At 41.6% G+C, this 27,407-nt stretch overlaps 1 protein-coding gene across 1 annotated transcript in view; it reads left to right on the forward strand.

Moving 5' to 3' along the window:
- LOC147692141 (uncharacterized) overlaps window positions 1-26,829 on the forward strand; it is a 605,572-nt gene extending 578,743 nt beyond the window's left edge. Inside the window, exon 18 of the mRNA XM_086939503.1 lies at window positions 15,510-26,829. Coding sequence (XP_086795629.1) covers window positions 15,510-23,282 — 7,773 coding nt within the window. The 3' untranslated portion in view covers window positions 23,283-26,829. The remainder of the gene's footprint in view (window positions 1-15,509) is intronic.
- Window positions 26,830-27,407: the final 578 nt, after the last annotated feature.

Raw genomic sequence — 27,407 nt, forward strand, 5'->3', positions numbered from 1 at the left:
GCCCCAACAATGCCAGGCAGCAATGGCGTCGTCGTCATCAGGCCCCCAGACGGTATAACTCGGTACAGGAAGCTCGGATCTTCAATCTGAGAACGGGCGCCGCATCAGCATCAGCACCGCAACTGATTCCCACCGCCGTGGACAGGATAGTTGACAGGATCAATACAGAGGATCGGAGGGTCTTCGGAGCTCCGAGCTTACGCGGCCATCTTGGTTGCCCGCGAAGTTCCTCCCCCCTGTGGTCTTATGTTTGATCCCACATCTGTCAAAATACTCCTTAGCTTGCTTGGACGTAAATTGGACACCATTGTCAGACAGCACACAAACAGGTAAACCCTCCATGATAAAAATTTTATCTAAGAATTTAAGCACAGTATGAGTGTCAATTCTTTCAACAAACTTGACAATCGGCCACTTGGAGAAAAGGTCAATTGCAACCAACCCATACTCTTTGGAGTCTCCAATGGGTCCAATAATATCAATTGCAATGGTGTCCCAAGTAAAATCGGGTATCAAACCATCACTCATTCTCGGTTTAAAAGTCTTAAGTGTCTTATCAGCGGACATGCAAACATCACATTTCCGCACAAATTCCTCTATTGCGCTGTCAACCCCAGGCCACCAAAACATCCCCTTAACAACATACTTGGTTCTCACGATTCCAAAATTCCCTTTGTGACAAAGTTGCAAAATTTTCCTTCTCAAGGACTCAGGTGGAACGATTCTATCACCCCTAAAGAGCATACCATTCTCAGAGGACAACTCCATGCGGATCTGCCAAAAAGCATCCAACCCAGGAATATCTCTCTTCTTGGGCCAACCCTTGCAAATGTACTCTAACACATTTTTCAAAACAACATCTTTTTCCTGTTCACCCAACCATTCAGTCTTATTTATGGCAGGTTCACCACAATCGTGTACCAATGCCACACAGTATTCACTCCATGGATCATCATCGCATTCCTCTAGAGGAGGTGGAAGTCTAGATAAGCAATCAGCAATGTGATTATCTCTTCCAGGTAGGTAGACCATTTTATAAATGTACTCCTTCATCCGCATAGATAGTCTGGCTAACCTTGCTGACGCACCTGACATACCCTCACATGACAAGATACGGATCAACGGTTTATGATCAGTGCGAATGATCACTGGCTTGCCCCAAACAAATGCTCGAAAATGTTCCAAAGCCCACGCACACGCAAGGGCTTCCCTCTCAATGATGGGGTACCTACTTTCAGCAGGGGAAAGAGCCCTGGATGCAAACAAGATTATCTTTTCTTTACCATCCAAATCACATTGTGATAACACGGCACCCAGGCCTTTGTCACTTGCATCAGTGGTTAATGGGCAGTCAATATTTGGGTCAAAACTAGCAAGTGCATTCACGTTTTGTAAATCTAGCTTAACCAATTTAAACTCCTCTTCACACAATTCATTCCACATAAACTTAGTGTTCTTCTTCAAAAGTGCACGTATATTGAAAACCTTTGCAGCAAAATTTTTTATAAACTTGGCTCAATACTCAGCCATGCCGAGAAACGCTCTTAAATTTTACAATATTTTCAACTAATGCAGGTTTAGGTTTGACACCTTCTTCGCTTATAATGTGTCCTAAATAGAAAACACTCCTCTGGCTGAATTTGCACTTGGATAACTCCACAGTCAGGCCTGCTGACTGTAGGGTTTCCAAAACTTGTTTTAATTTAGAATCATGACCCTCCTTGTCTTTTGCCGCCACCAGAATGTCATCCTGAAAAAACGAGATATTGACCATGTCTCCGAATAGTTTATGCATCAGCCGCTGAAAAACAGCAGCGGCTGAGGCCAACCCAAAAGGCATACGCCTGAATTGGTAGCAACCAAATGGCGTTATTAATGCCGTAAGATTCTTAGAGTCGGGATCTAACATAACCTGGTGGTAAGCGGCGGAGAGATCAACCGTGGAGAACCACTTTGCACCCTTAAGGGAAGACACCATTTCGTTGATTTTGGGAAGGTGACATTTTTCAACCACGATGTTATTGTTCAAGTGGCGTAAATCAATGCATAAACGGATTTTCCCATTGGGTTTCCGGGCAACCACAATGGGAGAAATCCATTCAGACGTCTCAATTTCCTCTATAATACCTTTAGCGAGCAAACCTTGAATCTCCCTCTTAACTTCCTCCCTTATCAGTATAGGTATGGGCCTTACCTTGTGAACCTTAGGTTGTGCATCAGCCTTTAAAATAATTCTATGTTCGAACCCCTTTAGAACGCCCAGTTCACTGCTAAATACCTTAGGAAAGCTTTCAGATAATGCTTCTCTCATCTTGCTACAGTCATCCAAAATCAATACTTTATCTTTAGAATTGGGGTCCAAAATAATGTGCAAATTTTTCAGGTCAAACCACCCCAAAACTGATGGTTCTACTTTTGCTACATACAATTTTCCTCTTGTAGACCTGCCTTTAAATATAAAGGTAAGCCATCTAAAACCAATCATGCCGATTTTATCTCCTGTGTAACTGATTGGGCAAACATCAGGTGTATTCAATTGCCCACCAATTTTCCTCCAAACCTCTTAGTTCACAATCGTATATGGTGAACCGGAGTCTGCATACACACTCACAATTACTCCACCAAGAGATATTTCACAAATTGGTTTACCTTTTAGGGAATCCTCTGAAATGTTAATCACATAGTTCCCTCGAACATTCTTAACACAACATTCATCCTCAGTTTCTACCTCATCTATACTCTACATCTTCCTCATACACGTACTTCACATTGCTACGTCTGCGACACATTTTACTAAAATGACCTAAAAGTCCACATATACCACATTTTTTTTTAACGCCGGACAGAGTCTACTAAAAGCTAGATGCTCTTTACTATCACATCTGTAACATCTTCTCTCCTCAATGCCCTTATTCTGAACCCTCATAGGTTGATTAGTCCATTTCCCTTGTTGTTGCTGTTGACGAAAATTTCTAATAGGACCCTGAATTTTACAAACAGTTCCAGAGGTCTTGGACGAGTCTTTTTCAGTTTCTTTCACTACAGTAGCGCACCTCCCAGACATTTCAGACTTCCTCATAATGGCCACCACATCATCTAAAGGTGCATCACCATTAACCCAAAGACAATCCTGTAGAGCAGAGTTGTTGTTGTGCATGACCAGTTGATCGCGTATCAGCGCATCATGTAAATTGTCAAATTTACAATCAATGGCAAGTTTTTTTAGGTCATCCATCCACTCATCCACAGTTTCCTCTTTAGTTTGTTTCCTTTGGAAGAATTTATGTCTTATGACTTGTGTCTTACTGCAGGAAGAGCAAACACTACCCACGTGAAGACTGTCAGGATGGGAGAGCGGGCTTTCTCTCATCTAGCTGCAACCAAGTGGAATGAACTACCTCCCAATCTCAGACTGACAGAATGTCTCTTATCATTTAGGAAACAATTAAAGACACTACTCTTCCCTAAACCAGAATAATCCGTAATCAATGCGGTTACCGTACCCCTCAGCACCAAACCTCAGCGCCGTGATATCCTACCTAGGATGATTGTTAGCCCTTTATAAATAAATTAAATACAAATACAAATAAATTATGACCCCTATGCATACTTTAGGTGCAAAATATTTATCCATATTTCTGATAGCATTTTCAAATTCATCTAAATTGGAATCATCAGACTTACTCATCCTAGAAAAGGTTTTTAATCCAATAGGTCCTAAAGAATGTAGCAAAATTCTCATTTTCTGTTCGGATTTCATCTTTTTGGTTTCATCAACAGCTTCTAAATAATTAATAAAATACTCTTTCAACTCTATCCACTTAATACTGGGTTAAGTACCTTTAACCCAAAATGGTTCAGGAGGACTAATTGAAAAATTCTGTTGTGCCATGTCTCTGTCCTTATTAGCAGTGCTTACAGTGCAGTCACCTTCTTCCATGCACTATAAAGCACATATGATATAAAACTGAATTCAATAAAAACAACCTTCTCCCGACTTCCTCACCTGTTGTAATAGCCAAGTCAAAAATAACTACCCTTTATTTACTTCACCTTATATTTCTGACCGGAATGTACTTTAGTGCACGATGTAAATATTTGTTTTCATCGCGCTGTGAAATTCTTCACGCTGTTAAATCCTTCTGTCATAATGTCAAAATCCTTCGTAAAAAGTAAACAACAATCTCCCAAAATGGCCGCCACGTTGGGGTCGCGCTGCGTGACCTGCGTCCGACGTCAGTTTTCGTGCCTGCGTTGTAATGCGCCTTCAATCACTCGTCGCGCATGCGTAGTGACGCGCCTTGGATGCGTAGTCTTCTTCATGCTTGCTGGCGCATGCAGACTAGAACGGTAAACACGGGTTGAAAAATGCAGGCAACCCGGTGATTCAACGGCTTCAAATCTCCAGTGATACAAGGTACAACAAGACAGTAAAACACAGCATAGTCAGAATAACAGCGGTACATACAAAATGTAATGTAACTCACAGCGTTAATTCTTTGCCGGCCCGTTTTTCATTAAAAAAATATTTTCTTCGTAATGCACAGTTCTTTAGTATCCATCCATAGAAATAGGTTTAGAAATCCAGTTTCCCTCGTCGCCAATTTGTAGTGAAGTAATCCAGACGAAAGGGTGTAGCATAGGTATATTTATTTGCAGAAAAGATAAGTAATTAACAGGTAGGAGCCAGGGAAGCGATGTCTTGATATTAACTGCTAGCCACCGAATGAATACCTCACAAAGAATCCCCATTGCTTATCATTCTACATTCTAACACATACATTTAAAGAAACATACAACATAACATTGCCTCCACCTGCTATACTTGACTGGTTTTCTAAAATTAGAGCAGGACTAGAGCTGTACTTATTGCTTGGTGTTCCTGATTGCGTTTTTAGTGCCTCAACCATTCCTTTAAGAATTTCTGGCAGTGTTGCCCATGTGTCCATGAGGGCTGCGCATGTGCAAGTGCCTCTGCAATTGATCTGAATGTTGCTAAGCTTTTGCTCCAGGAAGTCCGCCTTGTTGTTCAGCTCCCCTAGGCATTGCGTGATGGTTACTAAGAGAGCAATTTGTAGCTCCATTTTCTTTGATTGCCAGAGCAGAGATCTGGCCATATTTTGCACTGTTTCTCCGGAAAGGGATGCACCTTGTTCAAGAGTGTCGCTACTCTCCTGTAGCTTTTGATTTTGGGCACATGGTGAAGAAGAAGGGGTATATCGGTTCTCATGGCAGCTTCTATAGCAGGTTGGAGTCAGCGCTAATGTTCTTTGTATCTTAGATTCCAGGTTTTGGAGGAATATTGGGGATAGATATCCCGCATTTTGAATCTGCTCTGACACTCCTATGTTTGTTGAGCCCGAGTCTATAATTCTTGGTGATTCCCTCAGCACCGGAGAATATGCCAATGATTGGTCCTGACAGTGTATTTGGGCTCTTGTAACTTGATCTATCTTTCTACTGTCTCGTGCGCTGCAGACGCTTACTGAGTCACTTATGTGTCTGATTTTTGTTCCAGATGAGTGTCCCAGCCCTGAACAGGAGCGAGAGCGTCTTCTTTCTGGGCTTGAGCTCCCTGTGATTGCGCTTTGTATTTGAGTATTTGGCAGCGTTGCAAGGGGCTGGCTCCCTGGTCTGTTGTCCAACTCCTCTCTGCTCTTAATTCGTTGTTGCGCTGCCCTCTCTGGTGTACTCTCTGGGTTGGAGGTAGATTTTACCAAGAATTGTGTAATGAGACCTCCTGTTGGCGATTTCAAAAAGCACTTCTTGTCCTGAGCTGCGGATTTTGCGCTCCTCAAATTTCTCGGTACAGCCTTACATAGGTCTAGTGACTTTGTATGGCCGTTTTCTAATTGCTGGCTGCTTTTTTCTTCTCTTTTTTTGTCATCCTTTTATATGGCTGGTCTTCCGTGGGAGCTGTGTGTCCCTTGTTAATTCCTCTTCGTACGCTCTTTGTGCGCTCTTAACACGCTCTTTTGTGGGACTTAAACAGGACTCTGTAGGCTCTATGAATTCACTTGGCCCCTCGCAGCTCCTAGCTCCCGCTGCCGCCGGGTTGTTTCCCCAGCGCTCCGACTCTCAGCCTGCCTGCCATGCCTCCCCCTGGTTCTCCGTGCTCTCCCCACTAATTGAGGACCGGAGGTGGGCCGGGGTAACAGGAACCAAGGCGAGGCGGTGTACCAAGCCCTGCGAGCTGCTACTGCTGCTTGGGCACCTAGCTGATACTGTGCCTCTGTGCTAATACGTGGGAGACCACAGATTCCACGGCCTGGGTCTGCTGGAACACAGCTCTTTAGGTGCCCAGCGGTATTCAGCAGAGAACGTAGGCGCCCACCACGGCGCTAAAGCCAGATCTCCAGTCTTCTGATGAGCAGGGGCCAGGTGGGGGACTCTGCTAGGCTGCGGGTCCTCACGAGTCCCAACTACCCCCCCTCAACACCAATGTCCAGTCGCTCACCTCCAATGCCGCTTCAGCTACTTCCACTGCTGCTTCTGCGAGCCCTGCCGCAGGTCAGTTCTGGCAGCCGGTCGGTTTTCACGCCGCAGCACACAGCCATTTCAGCGCTCACGTCGGCGATAACAGGGGCCAAAAAACAGGTTAAGCGGTCCGACTGATGTGCTTGTTTCGCCTCTGCCATGGGTTGATTCCCGCAGCGAGCCGGCACTTGCACTAGCCGTTTGTCGCACACGCACGCGTCTCCTCAGGGGTGCCTGCCGTACCTGGACCAAAGCCCGCGTGGAAGTAGAAGATTCTCAGCTGTGACTCACAGCCTCACCACCTCGCGCTAGGTTGGGACGGGGGCCTGAGCTACGGGCTGGGACAGCACTCAGCACTCCTCCCTCCTTGTCCTCCTCAGTCGGACGGGCGCAGAACAGTTCCGGGAAATTCTCGGCGCTTCCAGGGCAGCTCCAAGATGTTGCTATCAGCCGCAAGCAGCGACCGTGGTTCGGGGGAGCAAAGTTACCACGCTTGCTGCCCGGCTGCTCCCGCTCCTGCTTGCTTGCTTGCACCCGATCGTGAGCACGAAAACACGGACTGGATCAAACTGAACACTAACAGTAAAAGACTCCACAATCTCATGATTGTGTTTGGTATGAGGATATATTAATGTTGGAAACTGCAAACAAACACCCACAATGATTGTTTTTCTTGATATTCAAAATTAATTTTTCAATATATTTTAAATAAAAAAAATTGTAAATGCAATATACATTGTCAGGTTAATATTTCAAGTATATCTAGTCCCATTTAGGTTAATCCGGAAACTGAGACAGGGTCCTCGTGGTGTGAATGTTTTTTGCCTAAATTTAACTGAACGGTAGGGAATGCTAGGTAGATAGCTCCTAAAAATAGTGTGAGCAGTATAAGTATGCAGATTGAATGAGAGGTAATGCAAGGGAGATAGCTCTCTAGTGAGTGGGAGCATCAGAAAAATTCACGACAGGGGAACAATCTTTGTGGTTATACATACACGGCTGTAGTTGTCTTGTAAATAAAGATCACTGGAACTCTTTTGGTTCCCACTGTACATAGTAGGCCTGTGACGTAAGTATTGGAGGGATGAGTTGAAAGCAGGCTTCCAATGTTGAGTTCTGATTTACACATAGCAAAATAAAGACGTTTAAAATTACTCTGTTTGTGGTGTAGTGAATGGCGAGTACCTGGGCTGGTAGGACGCTACATTTGGCAATTAGATGGGGGATACAAAGCCTGCACACTGAAAACGCTCTTCCAGTGACTCTGCCGTCGTCCAGCAAATTGCGCGTGCGTGCCATGTGTGTCTCATTCGAAGTGCAGAATTGACTATGGCACTGGTGAAGTCTCAGCACAAAGCCAACCTGTGTAAAATGCTTGAAGTTAAAGAAAACAACATTGAAAGTCTATATGTCGTTGACCAGAAACTGAATGAAATGGTCACCAATAAAAGCTACTGCTCCAGTATGCAAATGAATGCCATACCTATACGGAATTAGAACACTAGGCGGATGCAACCAGTTATGAAAGATGCGCACAACAATTGTTCGGTAGAGATTAAACTGAAATTCATGTGCTAGGAAACAGAGATTCACCAGGTGTTTGTAAAGAAACATTTAAACACAAAGCCAACCAAAATATATATATATATATATATATATTTTATTATCTGCTTTCATGGACTAGTAGTATACAAGGTATATCTTCTTACCAAAACCGTTAACGAATCATCATGCCACAGCATGCTGCGATGCAGCCCCAGAAGCCGGGTTAGGTGGTTGTGTTTTCAGAGCTGTCCCTAAACAAAGCAGCCTATCACCAGAACTGCTGAATAGGGGCTCAGAGCAGCTCCAATGGAGAGCCAGGTTGAGATCCAAGCTCCAAAGGTTATTTATTGACAGTGGTGCGCCGATAAATAGCATGCCTGAGAAGTATCAAGAATTGTTGCGGTTGCCACAAATTACAAAGTCGAAAACTAAAGTATACAATTGGGCTGCCTCAAAGCCCTTAAAAACTCAAGGTTCCTTTGTAGCCAGGATGAAACATAAGAAAACAGTGGTACAAGCTCCTATTCATGTACTTCAAGGAAAGGCTTTGAGGGCCTGTTTGCTCAGTTTCAACACTGCTGCTTAAATGGGACTAAGACAGCAGAGGCCTACATCAATTTTATGGTCTGGTTGAGAAAACTAGCTGCCATGTCTTTAGAACAAATTGTCACTGCCACAAGCCAAGATAGTGACGTGTTGAAGTTAAGATATTAATGCCCACCAATCGTGGAACCAGCACTCTAGGCCTCCCACTAATGACAGTGAGTATTTAAAGATCAAAATGTAAGAAATGAACGATCAGTGACTTAAGAAGGCCTCAGCCTGCGAGGAACACAAATTGTTATTCCAGGGAGTCTACGACAACAAGTGATCAACGTCACCCATCGAGGAATAGTTGCCACAAAGTGAGCTGTCCATGACCGAGTCTGGCTTCCTTATCTCGACAAAAAGGTCAAAAAAGAGTTAAAGGCCTGTCATGTAGGCAACTGCCTTTTATTTCCAGTTATTCAGCAGCCTTTCAACATGTCAGAACTGCGACATGTTTGGGAGAGAATTGCTGTTGATTTCTTTGCTCCTCTGGAGAATGGACTTCATTTTCTAGTCATTGTTGATGAATACTTCTGTTTTCTATTGGTAGAAGACCTTTCATCCACTACACATGAAAAGGTTATTCAAAGATTAGATGGCATCTTTGCAACATGGGATGTACCTTCAAACTTACAATCTGACAACTGCCCGCCCTTTAAATTGTTGAGAATTTAAAGGCTTTCTAAATCACGTCAATATAAAGCATAAAAAAGCACTCTTCTTTGGCCTCAAGCCAATGGTCTGACAGAACCGTTCTGCATACTGCATTGGAGAAGCTCAACCTCAAAGGTGTTTTGAACACTACTCTTGGCGCTTACTGTTGACCCCTCACTCAACGACAGGGAAAATAACTGCAACTCTTATGTTTGGAAGAGCCATGATGACCTAGCTGCCCCTGTGGACCAACCTCAGATCCATGACTGAGGAAGACATTCATACAAATGACTTTGATCGCAAACGAAAGAGGAAAATATATGCTGACAAATGATGTCATGCAAAAGATATCACCTTTACATGAGGAGATGAAGTGCTTGTCAGACAATCCAAAAAAAGAAAGTCTGAAGCTCCTTATGAGGTTGAGCCATTTACTATGACTAACACCAGAGGAAACATGGTGACTGCCCAGCATCCTGAGAAGTCCCTTATAAGGGATTCCTCTTGCTTGCAACATGTGGCCCATCAATCACCAGACATCGATGTCAATGTAGAGACTGTCTCCAGACAAACTGTTGATGACTCTGTGTCTGCAGATGATTCCACCTCACCTGTGCAGATCACTAACACTTCAACTGCCAGCTCCCGGTTTCCAAAGACCCGATCAGGACATGTGATTCATGTGTCATGGCAATTAATTGAATAATTATAATTACATAGATATCTATGATCATCTGTGTATTCATTCTCGTATTTATTTATCTAGTTTGAAAAGTTGTACCCTTTTATTTAACAAATCGAGAGATGTAGCATCTTGTACATAAATACCTCTTTTGGTTCTTACTGTACACTGTAGGCCTCTGACATAAGCCTTGGAGGGATGAGTTGAAGTCAGGCTGAGAATTGAATTCTGACTAACATGCAGCAGGATAAAGATGTATAAAATTACTCTCTGTGTGTGGCGTAGTTATTGGTGAGTACCTGGGCTGGTAGTTTGCTTCTGGAGCCCTTCTTTGGTTAAAGGGATTCTTTAATCGGAAGAACTTTACCTCACATGTTCTCTGCTAATTATGCTGGCTCCAGAAAAAAACATTTATAGCAAGAGTCAAGCTGGAGACGGGTAGTACCTTAAACAATCCTTTATGCATTGTAATCCAAACAGAGCATGTAATGAAAATATCAGGAAAGGGATTGTTTGCTGCCATAATTCATATACAGTATAAATGAAGTAAAGTGGGATTTGCTGCCTCCAGTTTATAAATGAAATGACATGTTCTCCCTCGTTCTCCTTATCCACAGCTGGCTTCTCTCTCTAATCACACAATGTGCGGTGCTATGGCACTGCATTTAATGTACATGCAGAATCAGAGCACTGGAGCTTTCATGCTAAATAATCCATAAAAACACATGGAGATAAACTGCTGCGCAGGCTTCAGTAACGATAACGGCCTGCAGTTTGTACCCAACCATTTCACAGCTTGTCACGAGGGTGGCATCAGTGAGTCTTGCTCACTTGACCTCATCCTGTGATGAACTGTGAATGAGTGGAGTTTCATAGCGCCAGTGTTAAATTGACACTTAGCCCAACCCCAGACTGAAGCGCCTAGGGTTAAGTTTACTTCTTTATTAGGAGATGGAGGTCGATAGCGTTGCACACTATGGGGCATATTATCAAGCAGGGCGTTACAAATTATCGTTTTTTTAGCGGCAGAAAACTGCCGCTAAAGGGGCGATAATGGGCTTGATAATATGTCCTTGTGAGTTCTGGTGTGAACATGGGCTTCTATTGGAATTCTCCAGGGCATTTTATCAAGCCTATTATCGCCGCTTTGGCAGCAGTTTTCTGCCGCTAAAACAGCGATCATTTTAAATCCCTACTTGAAAATATGCCCCTATGTCTTTGCCAGGCTTATGACTTCACAAGCCTCAGGGCTGTGAGATTGTCAGTCTGGTAAATGCTGATTGAAGGTAACCTGCAACGACTTTTTAGGTGTATTAAAGCATGTTAAAAGATAGGAGCGTGACCTGGGATGAGTGCTTTTTGCACCGCCCTCAGCTAGCTTTGTTGTAAAAATATGTTTTTAATATCAAAGCACAATCTTTAAGCATAGCAAACAAAGCTATTTGTGTGAGAAGTTAAAGGGCACGGAGCCCCAACTCTCTCATCAAGGAGCCGCAAATGTGTAGAGGTGTTAAAACTGCCGCTAACCATAACTTCACTTTAATATTTGCTTTTTCAGTGAATTTTTCTTTTCTTTTTCACATGCAACATATCTTGTGCCCAACCCAAAATGGCAATATAATTACAAAGACCAACCCAATAATCCCACAGGGATTATTGAATATGGGTACCTGCACAAACTCAATTTGAGGTAATCTGATTGAAGCAAACCATTCAATTTCTTCTAATTAATACTATATGTGAGTCTTCATAATCCAATTTTCAATCTTTATGTACATTTCAAACATCACATAGGCGAAGGACATACATTTATGATAAAAAGTCACAAAGTGCAGATAACGCAGTGGAAGTGAAGTGCACAAGTGATTGTTTACATAAAGAATGATCCCTGGCATCCTCAAAAAAGTTAAATAGGATTCTGTTTCGATTCACAGTTTTAGTTGTTATAAATTCAAACAATCAATTTATTTATTTATTTTAAGGGTTTTATATAGCACTGGCTGGACCCGGAGGTATCCGAGCGCTTTACATGAGGATAATTGAGTTACAAGTTACAAATTTCATCCGTTACAAAAGCATAGTAAGAGACATGGAAAAAACAATGTTACGGTAATTCGTCGTAGGGAGGGGGAGGAAGGAGACACCGTGAGAAGACAAGGAAGAATTGCGCCCAATGTATAGCTGGGTAGGTGATGGCCGAGAGGGTGAACCAGGGTCGATCTCCACTATAGCTGTCAAGCAGCTCCACCAGGCATCAGCCAGGTTGCTCAGGTCTCAACGGTCAGACATAACAAGAGTGACAGTTTATGCATAGTTACATTAATTTCAGTTGGATAGTAAACATAGATGAAACAGGTACCCACTAGTGGATATAGGGAGGGTGAGGGGAGTAGAGACAGGGGGCTGGGAAGCAGATCAGATTCTAGCCTCGGAACAGCCACCACCTCTACCAGGCAAGTATGCAGGGGAATGCATCAGATGCAGTTTGAGGTCCTTTCATAGGTAAAATATGACCTCAACATGTATTGGGTGCCATCTTATCTGCAGAGCACTCGACTGCCTCCAATAAACGAGTAGTTTTGCAGTTGCAATAGATCGAAAGCCCACCAATGAAGAAAGTACTAGTGAATTGTTCTCCGCAGTACACGTGAAACAAGTTGCTGCGAGAGGAGTACAGACGTCGATCGGACGGGGGAAATGGTGGCCACCATTTTGGAGTCAGTCAGGCACAGGCAGCATTTTGCGGCGGGTCGCCGTAAATGGTGAGTAGAATAAAACCTAGGCCCAGGCCCATCCTCTTAAGCCACCAGCTCCAATGTGCAGCTGCTCTCCAGGGCATCTTTTCCTCCTCACTCGCTAATCCCCAGCCACTTAACACATCGGCGGGAAATGGATGCCAAGCTTAGGCGGCCAGCCCAGCTATGAATGACCCCATTCCTGGGTGCACCCAGCCATCAGCCCTAGTACGCAACCCGGGTCTCCTCTCTCTTCAGGCCACTGTTTGGGGGCAGTGAGGTCAGCTCAGGGCTAAATCACAGGCCCGCCTGCAATCCCCGCAGGCTCCGGTTTCCTTCCTCATACCAGAGCGGCTCCTCACAATCTACTTGCTGCAATCACCACTCCTCCCGGTCTCTCACTGCCGCAGGCCGCATTTCTCCAAAAACTTTGCTACTAGCTTTACTGTGATGGGGGAGCTAGATTTATTTACTCTTCTGACCTGTGCTAGGCGCTGGGACGCACTTCGGAGTAGCTGTGCTATTTACAGGTCTCTTCATCATCAAAACTAGAAATCTATACTGAGCTCACCACGTTATGGATCTCAGTAGAAACACATCAAATTAATTCTGTATCCAACTATATGGCGATCTACGCAAAGACATACAGAAATTTGATCCAGGTAGCAAACATCTCTTTAAATAAAACTGTGTATGAAAAATATATGTAGACTGACCACAAACCCCCATTGTGAATAGATCCTACAAATCAAGGTTGTAGCACAGTGCCAGATCAAACAAAGGATCCTTGTGGGAATAATTATCAGAATACATCCGTGCCATTCACGGTCTACTTTTAACTTGCATGCACCACCAGTGTCTAATAGAGTGAATTAATTGGTATACGATTACCGTCATATATACATGCCGTGTTCAGTGAGCGATGGTTAACCGAATAGAATTTGTATACAATGTGTCATGCTGTGGGCTCAGACCAACACCCCAAAACCGTATCAAGGTCACAGCTGCATAGCCCATCTCTGAATCCAATATTACATGACCTGTATAAATGTCTGACAGTCTCACATATGAAAGGGGGCCAAGGGGCAGTCTGCATTTGCACAATTACTTTAACCCCTCGTCTGCTTTTACCCAGAGTCGTGGTCGTGTTAAGATCTAAATACAACTGCACCAAGGCTCGTTATATGGACAAAAGCCTAATACACCACAGTTAGTTCCTGATCTATAACAGGCAGCAACTACTATTCCACATATCCCGTCCACGCTTACAATTCACAGAGAATGGACATGCCTCCACTTCTGTTGTAGAAAGTGGATGAGCAGGGAGCCCTGCTATAGATTAGATCATTGTCTATGAGCAACTAGACCGTCACCCGAGAATACCAGTCACCATGTTAGGTGAAGGAAGCCACCACCTTGGAAACCGTGACATTGCATCCAAACGTATTCTTGTTGGTGTATGCAGGGCTATTGTCATGTGCCTAACTGAATAACATGATTTATAAATTCATGGTTATTCATATTATTTCTTTTTTTCTTTTCTTTTCATCCCCAAATCATACCCATGCCACGTGTAAATCATCAGAAGAAGGAAAATATGTGCATGCGCAATCCTTCCTAAACATTGGATACCGCATAACCATTCAGGTCAAAACTGTTGGGTGGGCATCTTATTCCAACTGTCTGGGTGTCCTTTATTAGTACCAGTGTTTTAAAGTTCACAGTATTTTATGCATATTACAATCAGAGTAGAGAGTTTTTAGTTCGACATAGAAAGGCAGTGGTGATTATGGACATCATTCAGTCCATGCTCAGTGCTTTTCAGCGTGTCAGTCCATCTGCAGTCGCATTGATTTAACTTTGTTGCCAGATCACCTCCACAGCGGTCCGGCTTGATCACTTCCAGTACTTGGCACCGGATATCTTCAGCACTGTGGTTCATGTACATAAAGTGCTTCACCAGAGGGGCCCCTTCAAGTTTGCACCTGCACAACTCCTTTGCTGACAGATTCTCTGTTTGACCATCTGCATTGTCCAACCCATATACACCAGGTTACATGGACAAAATATGTTATCAATTCAAAGAAGGGGGGGGGGAGGGGTTGAACCACAACGGTCTCAAAACCAAAACTGATTTGGGTCTGCCAAGTCTGTGTCTAGAGTCGCATAATGGATGAAAACAATTGACTGGAACCCGGCCCCAAGCTTTCTCCAGTGGGTAAGATTAATTCAAGCATTCCTTAAATCAAATTATTATTTGTTTCCCTGTAGGGGATAGATTCAAATGAGTATGAACTATATAATAAAAAAAACATATTCACTGGCATTACTGTTTGTCTAATAACTTCCATAAGATCCCATAACGAACATTTAAAGTGAAGATATGCTAATTAGACAAAACGAAGAAAAAGCAAATTGGCGCGCTAAGGTTAGCTGCGCAATCTATTACTTGCAACCCCCCCCCCCCCCCAAACGATGGCTCTCACCCAGACTGCAAAGCTCATGGCCTCACAATGTTTATATCGATAAACAGTGCAGAATCATTAAATATCAACACTTAAACAAAGAAATGATAATAGTGACATCATTTAGAATGATCAAGTTAAATTGATATGTAATGTCATGAGCGATGTTATCAATGTCATGTTGATGTCATCTGTTACATAATGTTTGAGATCCTGAGCATCTTAGAACTGGAATATCATCTAGGTTACTAAATTATATCTGATCTCGATTACCAAAATGTGTTTGTTGTATTTTTTATTTGTTGTCTTGACGGCTGTACAAATCTGGACAAGAACAAATCTTAACTTTATGTTTGTCTGCAGGTGCAGGTTTGTGACAGAAGAGTCTTAAAACCGAGGAAGTTCAAGCCTCCCACAAAATTGAGAAATGGTGCAAGACCACAGAGAACACTGTACAGAGAGAGGCAAAATCATGGAGAATGGAAAGAAAATAATGAAATTATGAAACATAATGAAAGACAAATGCAAATCCCTGAAGCCAAATGGTCAACCGAGGTGGAATGTGAATGTGATGGAGTGAAACCTCTAAATCAAAGGAAAGGAGTTGGAATACAAGCAAACGATCAGATTGGAAAAATGGAAGAAGGAGACAGCTGCTTTCTGGAGATGACTGGCCATGGGTGGAATGAGCATGGAGAACTGTTTAGGAATGGTCTGTGCGAAAAACAAAGAGAAGTGCATGGGAAGCTTATTGAAGAACAACAATCAAAAGGAACTGAAGAGAAGCAGGTAGACAAAAAGCAGATGAAGGGGAATGATGAGAAAAGCAGAGAACTTGACAAGCAAACAAAAGTTGAGGAAATGCAAATGAAAGAGGATAAAGAAAAGCATCATAGGGTAACAGAGGACAAGGGATATGAAACAAATAATACAGAACTAATGGAGAAGAATAAGGAGAAGCAAATAAACAGGAATAAGGAGAAGAAAGTAAAAGAGGATGGGAAGGAGGGGGAAGCAGTTGAAGAGAAACGAGTACTAGAAAATGAGAAGCAAAATGAAAAGGGTGGGGAGAAACAACAGAAAGATGCAGAGAAGCAAAATATAAATATTGAGAAGGGAAGATCAGACAGTAAGGAGATGGAGCGGGTAGAAGATGAAGAGGAACAAATGATAGATGAAATAGACAATAAATTGGAACAGGATGGGGACAAGCAACAGAACAGGTTAGAGGAGAAACTAAAGAAAGAGGATGAAAGGAATCAAAGGAAAGAGAATGGCAAACAGCATAAGAAAGAGGATGCAGAAATGCAAAAAACACAGGATGTAGAAAAGGAAAGAAACATGGCCGAGGATGAGCAAAGGAAGGAACAGCAGGAGAAGCACATGAAAGGAGATAGAAATAATCATGGGAGAGTGGAAGACCAGCAAGGAAAAAGAGATATGGAGAGTCAAATAAACAATGTTGAGGGAAGTCAAAATAAAGATGGGATACAGAAGCAATTATACAAAACAGAGGAGATGCATGGGGTTAAAGTAGAAAACAATCAAAGAATGAAAGATGAGGAAGAAAGAAGAGAGGCTGAAGATATGCAAATAAAAGAGCAAAATGAGAATCAATTAAAATATAACTTAGAGAACCAGTTGCAAAAGCAAATAAATACACAACATCAGCAAAGTGAGGACAATACGTGGAAAGAAGGCCAAGAGAAGCAAAACAAGGAGCAAGGGAAAGAACAAGAGCTGCAAATGAGGGAGGACATGGTGAATGAAATGAAGGATGAAGAAGTGGATGAAACAAATCAGAATGAGAAGCACCCAAAAGTTCATGAGGTGAAGCAAAGTGAAGAAGGTGAGCTGAAGGAAAGCATAGTTAGTGAAGAGAAACAAAGGAATGTAGATGTAATGAAGCAAAAAGAAGAATGTAAGCACAAGGAAGAGGTCAAAAACAATCAAGGAAAAGAAGGTGAAGAACAGCAACAATGTAATGAGTATAGGAAGAGAGACACCGAGGAAAATAAAACTAATGGAGACGTAGAAAATCAAAAGAAAGAGGCTGAGTATAAGCAAAGCAATGAGCACGAAGAGAATGAGGAGAAAGACAAAGATCGTAAGCAAAGATTGATGGATAATGAGATGCAATGGGAAAAAGACCAGGCAATGAGTATTAAAGGAAGGGAAGAGAATCAATGGCAAGAGACAGCCAAAAAGCAAAGTATAGAGGGTGAAGAACTAGATAACAAGGAAGATAAAACACAAAGCAAAATGGATGAGGTAGAGCAAAAGAGAGATAATGAGAAGGGTGAAAGGAGTGAGGATAAGGAGAATCAAAAAGGAGATGATGACACAAGCCAAGGCAAAGAACATCAGAAGAAGCAAAGAGAGGAAACAGAGGAAAGGCACAGAAACCATGATGAAGACAAGCAAAGGAAAATAGGCAAAGAGAAGCATATACATCAGGAATCCGAACAGCAAGAGGAAGAAGCTGGGGATATGCAAAGAAAACAGACTAACGAAAAACAATTAAACGAGGCTGTAGAAGAGCAATTGAAAGAGGTTGAGAAGGAAAGGAAAGGTTCCGAAGAGAAGCAAAGAATAGAGGATGAAGACAAGAAAAGCAAAGAGTACCAGAAAAAGCAACTGAAAGAAGAGCTGATGAAGCAAAGGAAAGAGACTAAAAAGAAGGAAACAAAAGATGGTGAGGTGAAGCAAAATGCAAAGTATGAGGAGCAAATAAATGATGAAAAAGACAGACAAAGGCAAGAGCACAACGGGAAGCTAACAAAAGAAGGTGAGCAACAATTAAGAAAAGAACTTGATAGGAAACAAAAGAACGAGGTTCATGAAAAGCAAAGAGATCTTGAAAGAAATGAGCTAAGGAAAGAGTCTGAGGATATTCAAAGGAAAGAGCCGACTGACACGCTGGGTAAGGAGAATGAGGAGAAGCAAAGGATAGGGAATGACAGGCAAAACAAAGATGCTGAAGAGAATATGATTAAAGAGCGAGATGAGAAACAAAGAAAAGAGAGAGTAGAAAAACAAAGAATTGAAGATGGAGAGAAGCAAAAGGAAGAGAAGAAAGGAAAGCAGGCAGAGGCAGAACAAGCGGTTGAGAATGAAACTAAAGGAGAAGTAGAGGAGCAGATGAAACAGATAGAGAGAAAGCCATGGAAAGAAGTTGAAGATAGGCAAAAGAAAGAGCAACAGGAGAATATGGAAGCAGATGAGAAGAAACAAACACATATGGCTGAAAAGGAGGGTAAGAAAACTGAAGAAGAGAATGAAACGAGAGAGTCTGAGTATGATGAAATAAATGAGGATAAAGAGACACAATTGAAAGAGCATGGTAAACAGCAAAATAAGCAGGATAGGGAAAAGCAAAGGAAAGAAAGTGATGGGAAGCAATTCCAGAAGGACAAGGATAAGCAGAGAAAGGAGGAAGAGGCCAAGGAAACTGAAGAGGTGGCAGATCAGCAAATGCAAGGGGACAAAAACAGGCAAATAAAGGAGGATGAAGAGCGTCAAAAGAAAGAGGATGCAAAGATGCAAAGAAAAGAGATGAAGCAAAGTGATCATGAAGTAGGCAAGCACCAAATGAAGCTGGAAGATAAGCGAGGAAAAGCAAAGAGAGATCAAAGCATAGAGGATGAGAGAACAAAAAGGGACATTGACAAGGAGAAGGAAATAGAAAACTATAAGGTGAAACAAGGGAACATGGATGAGAAAAAACTGGAGGAGGTGAAGCAAGTAAAAGGGCCTGCAGAAAAGCAAAATAAAGAGACCAACGAAGAACAATGGAAAGGTGGCAAGGAGAAACAAAGAGATGAAAAGACAGAAATGAAAGATAAAGAGGAAGAAAAAAATGAGGATGATGAGAAACAAAGAAATGAGGAAGTAGAGAATCACAGGACTGACATGGTAAATGAAAGAAAAGGGGTTGAAGAAAAACTAGAGGAGAAAGCAGACAAGAATCAAAATGAGAAGGACGAGGAAAGGAAAGAGAATAGAGAGGGACAAAGGAAAGGAGATGAAAAACAAATAAAAAATGACAAAAAGGAAAGCAAAGAGGGGAACCAAAGTAAAGAAAACAGGAAGGATGGCTTGGAAAAGCAAAAGCTTGAGGGTGAAGTAAAGCAAAGGGAAAATGATGAGAATCAAATAGAAAAAGGTGAAAACAAGCCAAGAAAAGAGATTGAAAAGCAGCAAGACAATAGGAATAGAGATATTCAAACGAGTGAAGCTGAGTCAAATCAAAGGAAAGAAGATACGAAGAAAGAAGTGAAGGATGATGTCAAGGAACAGATCAAAGAGGATATGGCGAAGCAAAGCAAAGAAACTAAAGAGAAGCAAATGAGAGATGATGAAAAACAGAGTAGAAATGCAGAACAGGAACAAAAGGTAGAGAATCAGGAGAACCAGGAAGGAGACAGGCAGCAACAAACAAAGGAGGAGCATATGAAAGAAAACAACAAGAAAATCGAAAAAGAGAATGAAATGAGAGAGTCTGAGTATAATCAAATAAATGAGGATAAAGAGACACAATTGAAAGAGCATGGGGAACAGCAAAGGAAGCATGATAAGGAAAAGCAAAGGAAAGAAAGTGAAGAGAAGCAAATCCAGACGGCCAAGGGTAAGCAGAAAAAGGAGGAAGAGGCAAATAAAACTGACGAGGTGACAGATAAGCAAATGCAAGGGGGTGTAATGATGCAATCAAAGGAGAATGAAGAGCACCAACGTAAAGAGCAAGTGAAGATGCAAAGGAAAGAAGTGAAGCAAAGTGATCATGATGTAGCAGAGAACCAAATAGAGCCAGAGGAATTTCAAGGAAAAGAACTGGAAGATAATCAAGGAAAAGAAAAAAGAGACCAAATGATAGAGGATGAGAAAAAGAAAAGGAACAATGACAAGGAGGAGCAAATTAAAAATTATGAGGTGAAACAAGGGAACATGGATGAGAAAAAACTGGCTGAGGTGAAGCAAGTAAAAGGGGATGCAGAAATGGATAATGAAGTGAAAGATGAACAACAGAAAGGTGGCAAGGAGAAACAAAGGGAAGAGGATAAGACAGGAATGAAAGACAAGGAGGAAGACAAAAATGAGGCTGAGGCGAAACAAAGAAATGAGGAAGTAGAGAATCAAAGGAATGACATGGCGAATAAAAGAAAAGGGGTTGAAAAGAAACTAAAGGAGAAAGAAGACGAGAATCAAAATGAGATTGATGAGGAAAGGCAATGGAAAGAGGACAAAGAGGGACAAAAGAAAAAAGATGAAAAGCAAATAAAAAATGACAAAAAGGAAAGCAAAGGAGAAATGCAAAGTGAAGAAAACGGGAACAAAAGGATGGATTGTTTGGAAAAGCAAAACTTATGGGATGAGGTAAAAAAACGGGAAAAGGGTAAGAATCAAATAAAGGGTGATAACAATCAAAGAAAAGATAATGAAAAGCAGCAAGACAGTAGGAATAGAGATACTCAAAAGGGTGAAGATGAGTCAAATCAAAGGAAAGAGGATGAGAAAAAGGAAATAAAACATGTCAAGGAACAGATCAAAGAGGATATGGTGGAGCAAAGCACAGAGGCTAAAGAGCAGAAAATTACAGATGAAGAGAAGCAGAGCAAAGATCTGAAACAGAAACAACGAGTGGAGAATCATAAGAACCAGGAAGAAGACATGCAGCAACAAATAAAGGCGGAGCAGAGGAAAGAAAACCATAACAGAATCGAAAAAGAGAATGAAATGAGAGAGTCTGAGTATAATGAGGCTAAGGAGACACAATTGAAAGAGCATGGGAAACAGCAAAAGAAGCAGGATAAGGAAAAGCAAAGGAAAGAAAGTAATGAGAATCAAATACAGAAGGACATGGGTAAGCAGAGAAAGGAGGAAGAGGCAAAGCAAACTGAAGAGGTGACAGATAAGCAAATGCAAGGTGAGGCAGAGAGGCAAATGAAGGAGGCTGAAGAGTACCAAAGTAGAGAGCAAGTGAAGATGCAAAGGAAAGAGGTGAAGCAAAATGATCACGAAGTAGCAGAGAACCAAATAGAGCCAGATGAATTTCAAGGAAAAGAACAGGAAGATAAGCAAGGAAAAGAAAAAAGAGACCAAATGATAGGGGAGGAGAGAAAGAAAAGGAACAATGACAAGGAGGAGCAAATGGAAAACTATGAGGTGAAACAAGGGAACATGGATGTGAAAATACTGGCTGAGGTGAACCAAGTAATAGGGGATGCAGAAATGCATAATGAAGTAAAAGATGATGAACAATGGAAAGGTGGAGATGAGAAACAAAGGGAAGATGATAAGACGGAAATTAAAGATAAGGAGGAAGAAAATAATGAGGATAGGGAGAAACAAAGAAATGAGAAAGTAGAGAATCAAAGGAATGAAATGGTGAATAAAAGAAATGGGGTTGAAAAGAAACTAATGGAGAAAGAAGACAATAATCAAAATGAGATGGATGAGGAAGGGCAAGGGAAAGAGGACAAAGAGGTACACAAGAAAAAAGATGAAAAGCAAATAAAAAATGACAAAAGAGAAAGCAAAGAAGAGAAGCAAAGTAAAGAAAACAGGAACAAAATGATGGATGGTTTGGAAAAGCAAAACTTAGGGGAAGAAGTAAGAGAAATGGAAAAGGGTAAGAATCAAATAAAGGGTGAAAACAAGCAAAGACAAGTGAATGAAAAGCAGCAAGATAATAGGAATAGAGATACTCAAAAGAGTGAAGCTGAGTCAAATCAAAGGAAAGAAGATGAGAAAAGGGAAGTGAAAGATGATGTCAAGGAACAGATCAAAGAGGACACAGTGAAGCAAAGCAAAGAGGATAAAGAGCAGAAAATTTCAGATGATGAGAAGCAGAGCAAAAATGTGGAACATAAACAAAGGGTGGAGAATCAGAAGAACCAGGAAGAAGACATGCAGCAACAAATAAAGGAGGAGCATAGGAAAGAAAACAACAAGAAAAGTAAAGAGACTGAAGAAAAGGAAAGGGATCAAGGAGTACTGAAACCAAAGAATGAGAAAGAGTTTAAGCACATGAGAGAGCAGAATGATCTCCAAAGTAAAGAATTTGAAGAGCAGAAAAGGACAGAGAGTCAAGAAGAGCAAAAGGTAGAGGATGAGAAGAAACACTGGCAAGACGATGAGATGAAAAAAAAAGAAGATGACAAGGTGGAATTCAAAAAAGGAGCAGCGAATCAAAGAAGATTAGGTGAAGATAAATGTGAGGTGAATGGTGAGACAAAGCAAATCGGAGTTTATAAGGATATGCAAAAAAAAACAGATGATGACAAAGAGAGACAAAGAAAAGATGAAGAAGAGAAGCAGAAGAATGAGGATGAAAAGAAGAAAACTAAAGAGGTTGTGGAAAAAGAAATGGATCAAGATTTAGAAACGCCACAGACGAAGACAAATGTAATGCAAAGGAGAACATTGGATGATGAACAAAGGAAAGAATATGTGGAGAATCAAATGACAAATCATCAAGTGAAACAAAAGGAAGCGCATGAGAAGAAGCAAATAAATAGAGATGAGGACCAGACAAGTAAAAAAGACTCACAAAGGAAAGAGGATGAAGGGGATCGAAAAAAAGATGCTGAAGATGAAAGGATGAGAATTGGTGAGCAGAAGCACAAGGATAAGGACAAGGATAAGGGAATCATTGCTAACAAAGAGAAGCAAAGCAAAAAGGATGAGATAAAGGAAAGGAGAAAGGCCGAGGAGAAGCAGAGTGAAGACGAGGGGGAGAATGAAATAAAAACTGGTGAGAATCAGCAAAGACAAGAGGATACAGTGAAGCAAATAAAAGATCATGTAAAACAAAAGAAAGAGGATGAGGAGAAACCTAGGGAAGAGAATCAAAAGCTAATGAATCAAACTGAGGTAAAAGAGAATCAGGAGACAGAGTATGAAACCAAGGAAAACAAAGAGAATGAAGACGCAGGAAGTAAACAGGGTGAGGGTGAGAAAAAAAGAGACAGTGAGGATGAAAATTACAAGAGAAAGGAGCTGCATAAAAATAAGCAGGAAGAGGAGAATGAAAAGTCGCAAGCAAATCAAGTGGAAATGGTAGAAGCAAAATGTGTAAAACCGAGTGCTGTGAAGCGAAGGCTTATGAAAAAGAAAAAGAGGTCAAAGAAACACTAGAGGAATTTGATCAATAAAAGGGAGGTTGCATGAAGCAATGAAAACAACATGGAATGGAAAATAAGACAATGTGAAGGAAACACCTATTGTGCTAAATGGATTATAAGTTACATAAGGATGAATAATGGAAAAGTACAAAAGGTGCAGGGAAAGGATAATTTAGGACAGGTACGGAAGTGCCAAATATTTAAGAGGAAATCTATTACAGTAATGCAGTAAAAGAGAAAGCTGGCAAGAAGTACAGAAAATACAGTTATTAGAAAGATAAGCTACAATTCAAGAAAGTGAAAGCTGAAAACATCACACACTAGAATGGGAAAAAGTCAGCAAATGGAAGCAGGCGAATTAAGGAAAATGCAAGTGGAGAAACGATTTAAAGAGAACACTTGATAAGAAAAGGAGCAAGTAATGCCTCAAAGGAAGGTTCAGTAAAGCCAATGCATAGGTTCCCAAGTAAAAACTGAGAAGAACCCCCATCTGCTTGTAAGAGTTACCAATACGAAAAACATTGGCATGGGTAATTGAATGAAGAAAAAAAGAGGCTTGAACGTCATTAAAACAAGGCATAAGTAGTGGGCAGAAACAAGTGGAATAAAGGTTTCAGTTTGAAGTAAGAAAAAGGATGGAACACCAATAGATACGATCAAATCTACCACTATCATGTCATGGTGGTGGTCATTCTTCCCTGCTTAGAGCGGAAAGAGCATTGCTAGACTAGATGCTAGGCAAGAAAGTCCCAGGCAAAGAAACCAAATGATGACTCTGACATGCAAGGAAAATTTGCCAGCACATTAAGGTCCATTGATTTTCGTTTTTCATTGACAAACTCCCTCGTTGGGATTTTGTCATTGAAAAACAAAAAACTCGGATGAGCAGGACCAAGGTACCATGGCACAGCTCAGCAAAGTGCCCTGCCTTTGGCATCAGTGATTGGTTATAGGCAGGGGCATCTACAACAGGCAGAAGGGGATCTCAAAATATGTCTAGATGCTTGTCTTAGCTTTGGGGGTTTAAATGGATGGCAACTCAGAGACAAAAGACATCTGCTGTCGCTGACATTAATATTTATTCTGAAGCAGAAAAATAAATTATTTGGATGGGACAAAAAGAACAATGGAGAAAGGGGGCATGAAAAGATGTGATAAACTGAAGAAGAGTAATCTGAAAGAACCAAGCAAGAAACTGGAGTGACTGGAGTATTTATAAAGAAATGGAGCTGAAAAGCCAAAGAGCTTGTAATAGACAATATAAGATTGATTACATGTTAACCAGAGGGAAAAGAGCGGATGGAAAGCTAAAAAGGGGTTAGAGAGAATGGCACAGGTCAGGGCAAAACAAGAGGAGGAACAGGGGTAGAAACTTCCAGAGAAGTTGCTAAGGAAGAACACAAGCTTAGCCATTCTTTCCCATATGAAACTCCGAAGAGTGCCTGGTCAGTAGTGCTCAATTTATTTCTGCATGATGAGAGCACAATTTACAAATTATTGACATAACACAGCAATGAAAGCTGCTGTGCTGTGTTGTCTCAAAGAGGGAGAGCCGAAATGTGTCATATCTACTAAGATATGGCACAATTCTGCTCTCTTATACATCTGGTTCACTTCCGGCTGTCTCACAACAATGCCGGCATTTTTGTACCACGACGCAAGAGTGTCTGCATTGTGTTCAGGATAGTTTGTGTGCAGTCAGGGATACCTTCCTGCACAAAAACTATTCTTAGAGGCATATTCTTCTTTTGTGTGTATGCTGCAGAATACAGTACACATTCAAAGAGGAAGTTATTAGGAGAAATAAATATATTTCTTCTCATTACGCCAGCCTCGAGTAGGCTCACCATTTTTGGGCAAATCCATGTTTAATGACTTTCGTAAATATGGATTTGCGCCAAAATACTATGTATGCACGAAAATACCCATGTAATGCCTCCCAGACGCAAGATAACTCAAGACAGTCCTATACACAGCGTTGCATTATTTTTTTTTATAAAACTGCACACAAATCTTGCTTAGTGTGGCTTGGTAAATCCCAACATAGATTTTGAGTTGGGCCAGAAAGTGACGCAACCCTGAACCAAAATCATAGTTAATCTGGGCCGTCGTCTTCTTTTACTTAATGTAGCACACGGTGGACTTCTGCACAGCTCTTTATTTAGTCAGAAAACCTGACACCCACTTTGCTTGGTGTTCTGCTACAAAAATTCTTCCTTCTTCCAAAGAACTGGTGATCTTCATCACTTAGCATTTATTCATTGGAAAGAGGCTTTTTGTGACAGCCCATTCGAAAACAATGACTACTGTGAACAGTCATATTAGATGGATGGTACTTATGGGCAAGAGTGATGTCAACATTAGAGCTGGACAATGTTTTTATTTGGAGAAGGCAACCATGGATGGCGGTCTCTTTCTGCATATTCTTACATGATCAGCATCTGCTACCATGTGGCGAACTGGAATACCAAATTACCACCCTGCCTATTCAGGGGCAGTTTGCCTTGTACATGGTTTTCTTCCATCCTCTTCCTCTCAGTACACCACCAGACATTTATGTGAGACAAAACGCTATACCACCACACAAATGTGCTACTTTTAGCACTCTTTAACAACATTCTACCTTAAAGCCTTGCTACTACATCAATTAACGGAATACTGGCATTGCAGCATGGTTGTTGCTGAGCACAATTGTGACATTTACTGTTGGGTTGAGAATATTACATGTTATTAACCAACAACTTAGATGGAGAAGGAAGCTGAGCCGTCCAATGAACCATTCTGTCAACGCGGTTCTCACAAGCGGAGGGAATGCAGTTCACAAACAAGTTTGCTACTGCCAACCATACTACAAAACGTATATTCGTCATCCAGACTCTAGCATTGGAAAGAATCAGAAAGTAGGAGGGCACTAAAGATGACTTAATTCAGTGGGCTTGAATGTTACAGGAACTGCTGGACTGCCACTAGGGTGAGTGGTGTGTCTTCGGCCAAGATTTGGCCAATGATGTTTTGAGGGGACACAGTGGATAACGCCTGACCCATGTCTTACTGCACTAAATGCTGTGGGGTGGGTGTAGAAGTGCAGGCCATCAACAGCTGTGACATAAACAGCTAAAGAGTGATGCACTATCTGTGCGGGGGAGACAGTACAGAAATGTGACATGGTATTGCTTTGTCTTTGAGAACAAAATGCATGCACAATTTTGTATTGAAGTCAACAGTGCTGAGCACAATTTACTTGAATGTAAAAGAACCTATTTATGTTGATTGCTGTTGCTGTCCCTTCGGATGACTTACAATTTTAATACAGATTTTAAAAAAAATAGGTTACCCATACACTCATCCAGCATGTTCTGTCAGTGGTGATGGCCCACAAAGGAAACCTCAATAGGTTCATTTCATTCAGAAACTCTAATAAAAATCTGAGTACTAGAGTGTTTTGTAACTTGTGTCAGAAAAACTTTGTACACAAAAAGCGTTATTTTCAAAATCTTTGCAAAAATGACACTTGCAGAAGTTGTATTGAATAATGAATCTAAAAGAAATAAATATATTTTCCTACTAAACAAGTGTTTTGTTCCATTTCTAGAGGCCAGACAACGACCTAGTAACAACAATGACGTGATAGGTTGAGATGTGGCCGGACAGAGACATATTCATGGGCTCCCACAATTACACCGTAGCTTGAGAAGTAGACAGAAGTTCTTGCAGTGGTCATGCGTGTCCTGTGGAAGTCAACATTTTAAAACCTTCAGTGCTAGGCCTCCCCCGTTGCTAAGCCTATGGGGTATTTGGGGTAGTTCGAACTTAGGCCCTGTAACTTTTTGTCCATATAAGGTACCCACACCACATTTGCGTCCTATTTTTCCGATATCCGGGTAGAACCCCAGAACTGCTGGGAGAGCTGAGCAGGGCGGCTAACACAAGTGCCCCGCCAGATCTGGATTCTGGGGTTACCACTCCCAAAGAAGGGTATAGGACCCCAGAAGGAGGGGCAGGGGGAGGAAAGCCACAAGCTCCGTACCTTTCTGGAAGTTGGAGCAGTCCTCACTCCGTCGATGGAGCAAGGTTGCACCAGGAAGGTGGGAGTGCCCTCTGGATCATGAGGCTATTCTCACTGTAGGTGCATGAGTGC

Source organism: Lissotriton vulgaris, chromosome 9 (assembly GCF_964263255.1).
Source record: "Lissotriton vulgaris chromosome 9, aLisVul1.2, whole genome shotgun sequence".
NCBI classification, from domain to species: domain Eukaryota; kingdom Metazoa; phylum Chordata; class Amphibia; order Caudata; family Salamandridae; genus Lissotriton; species Lissotriton vulgaris.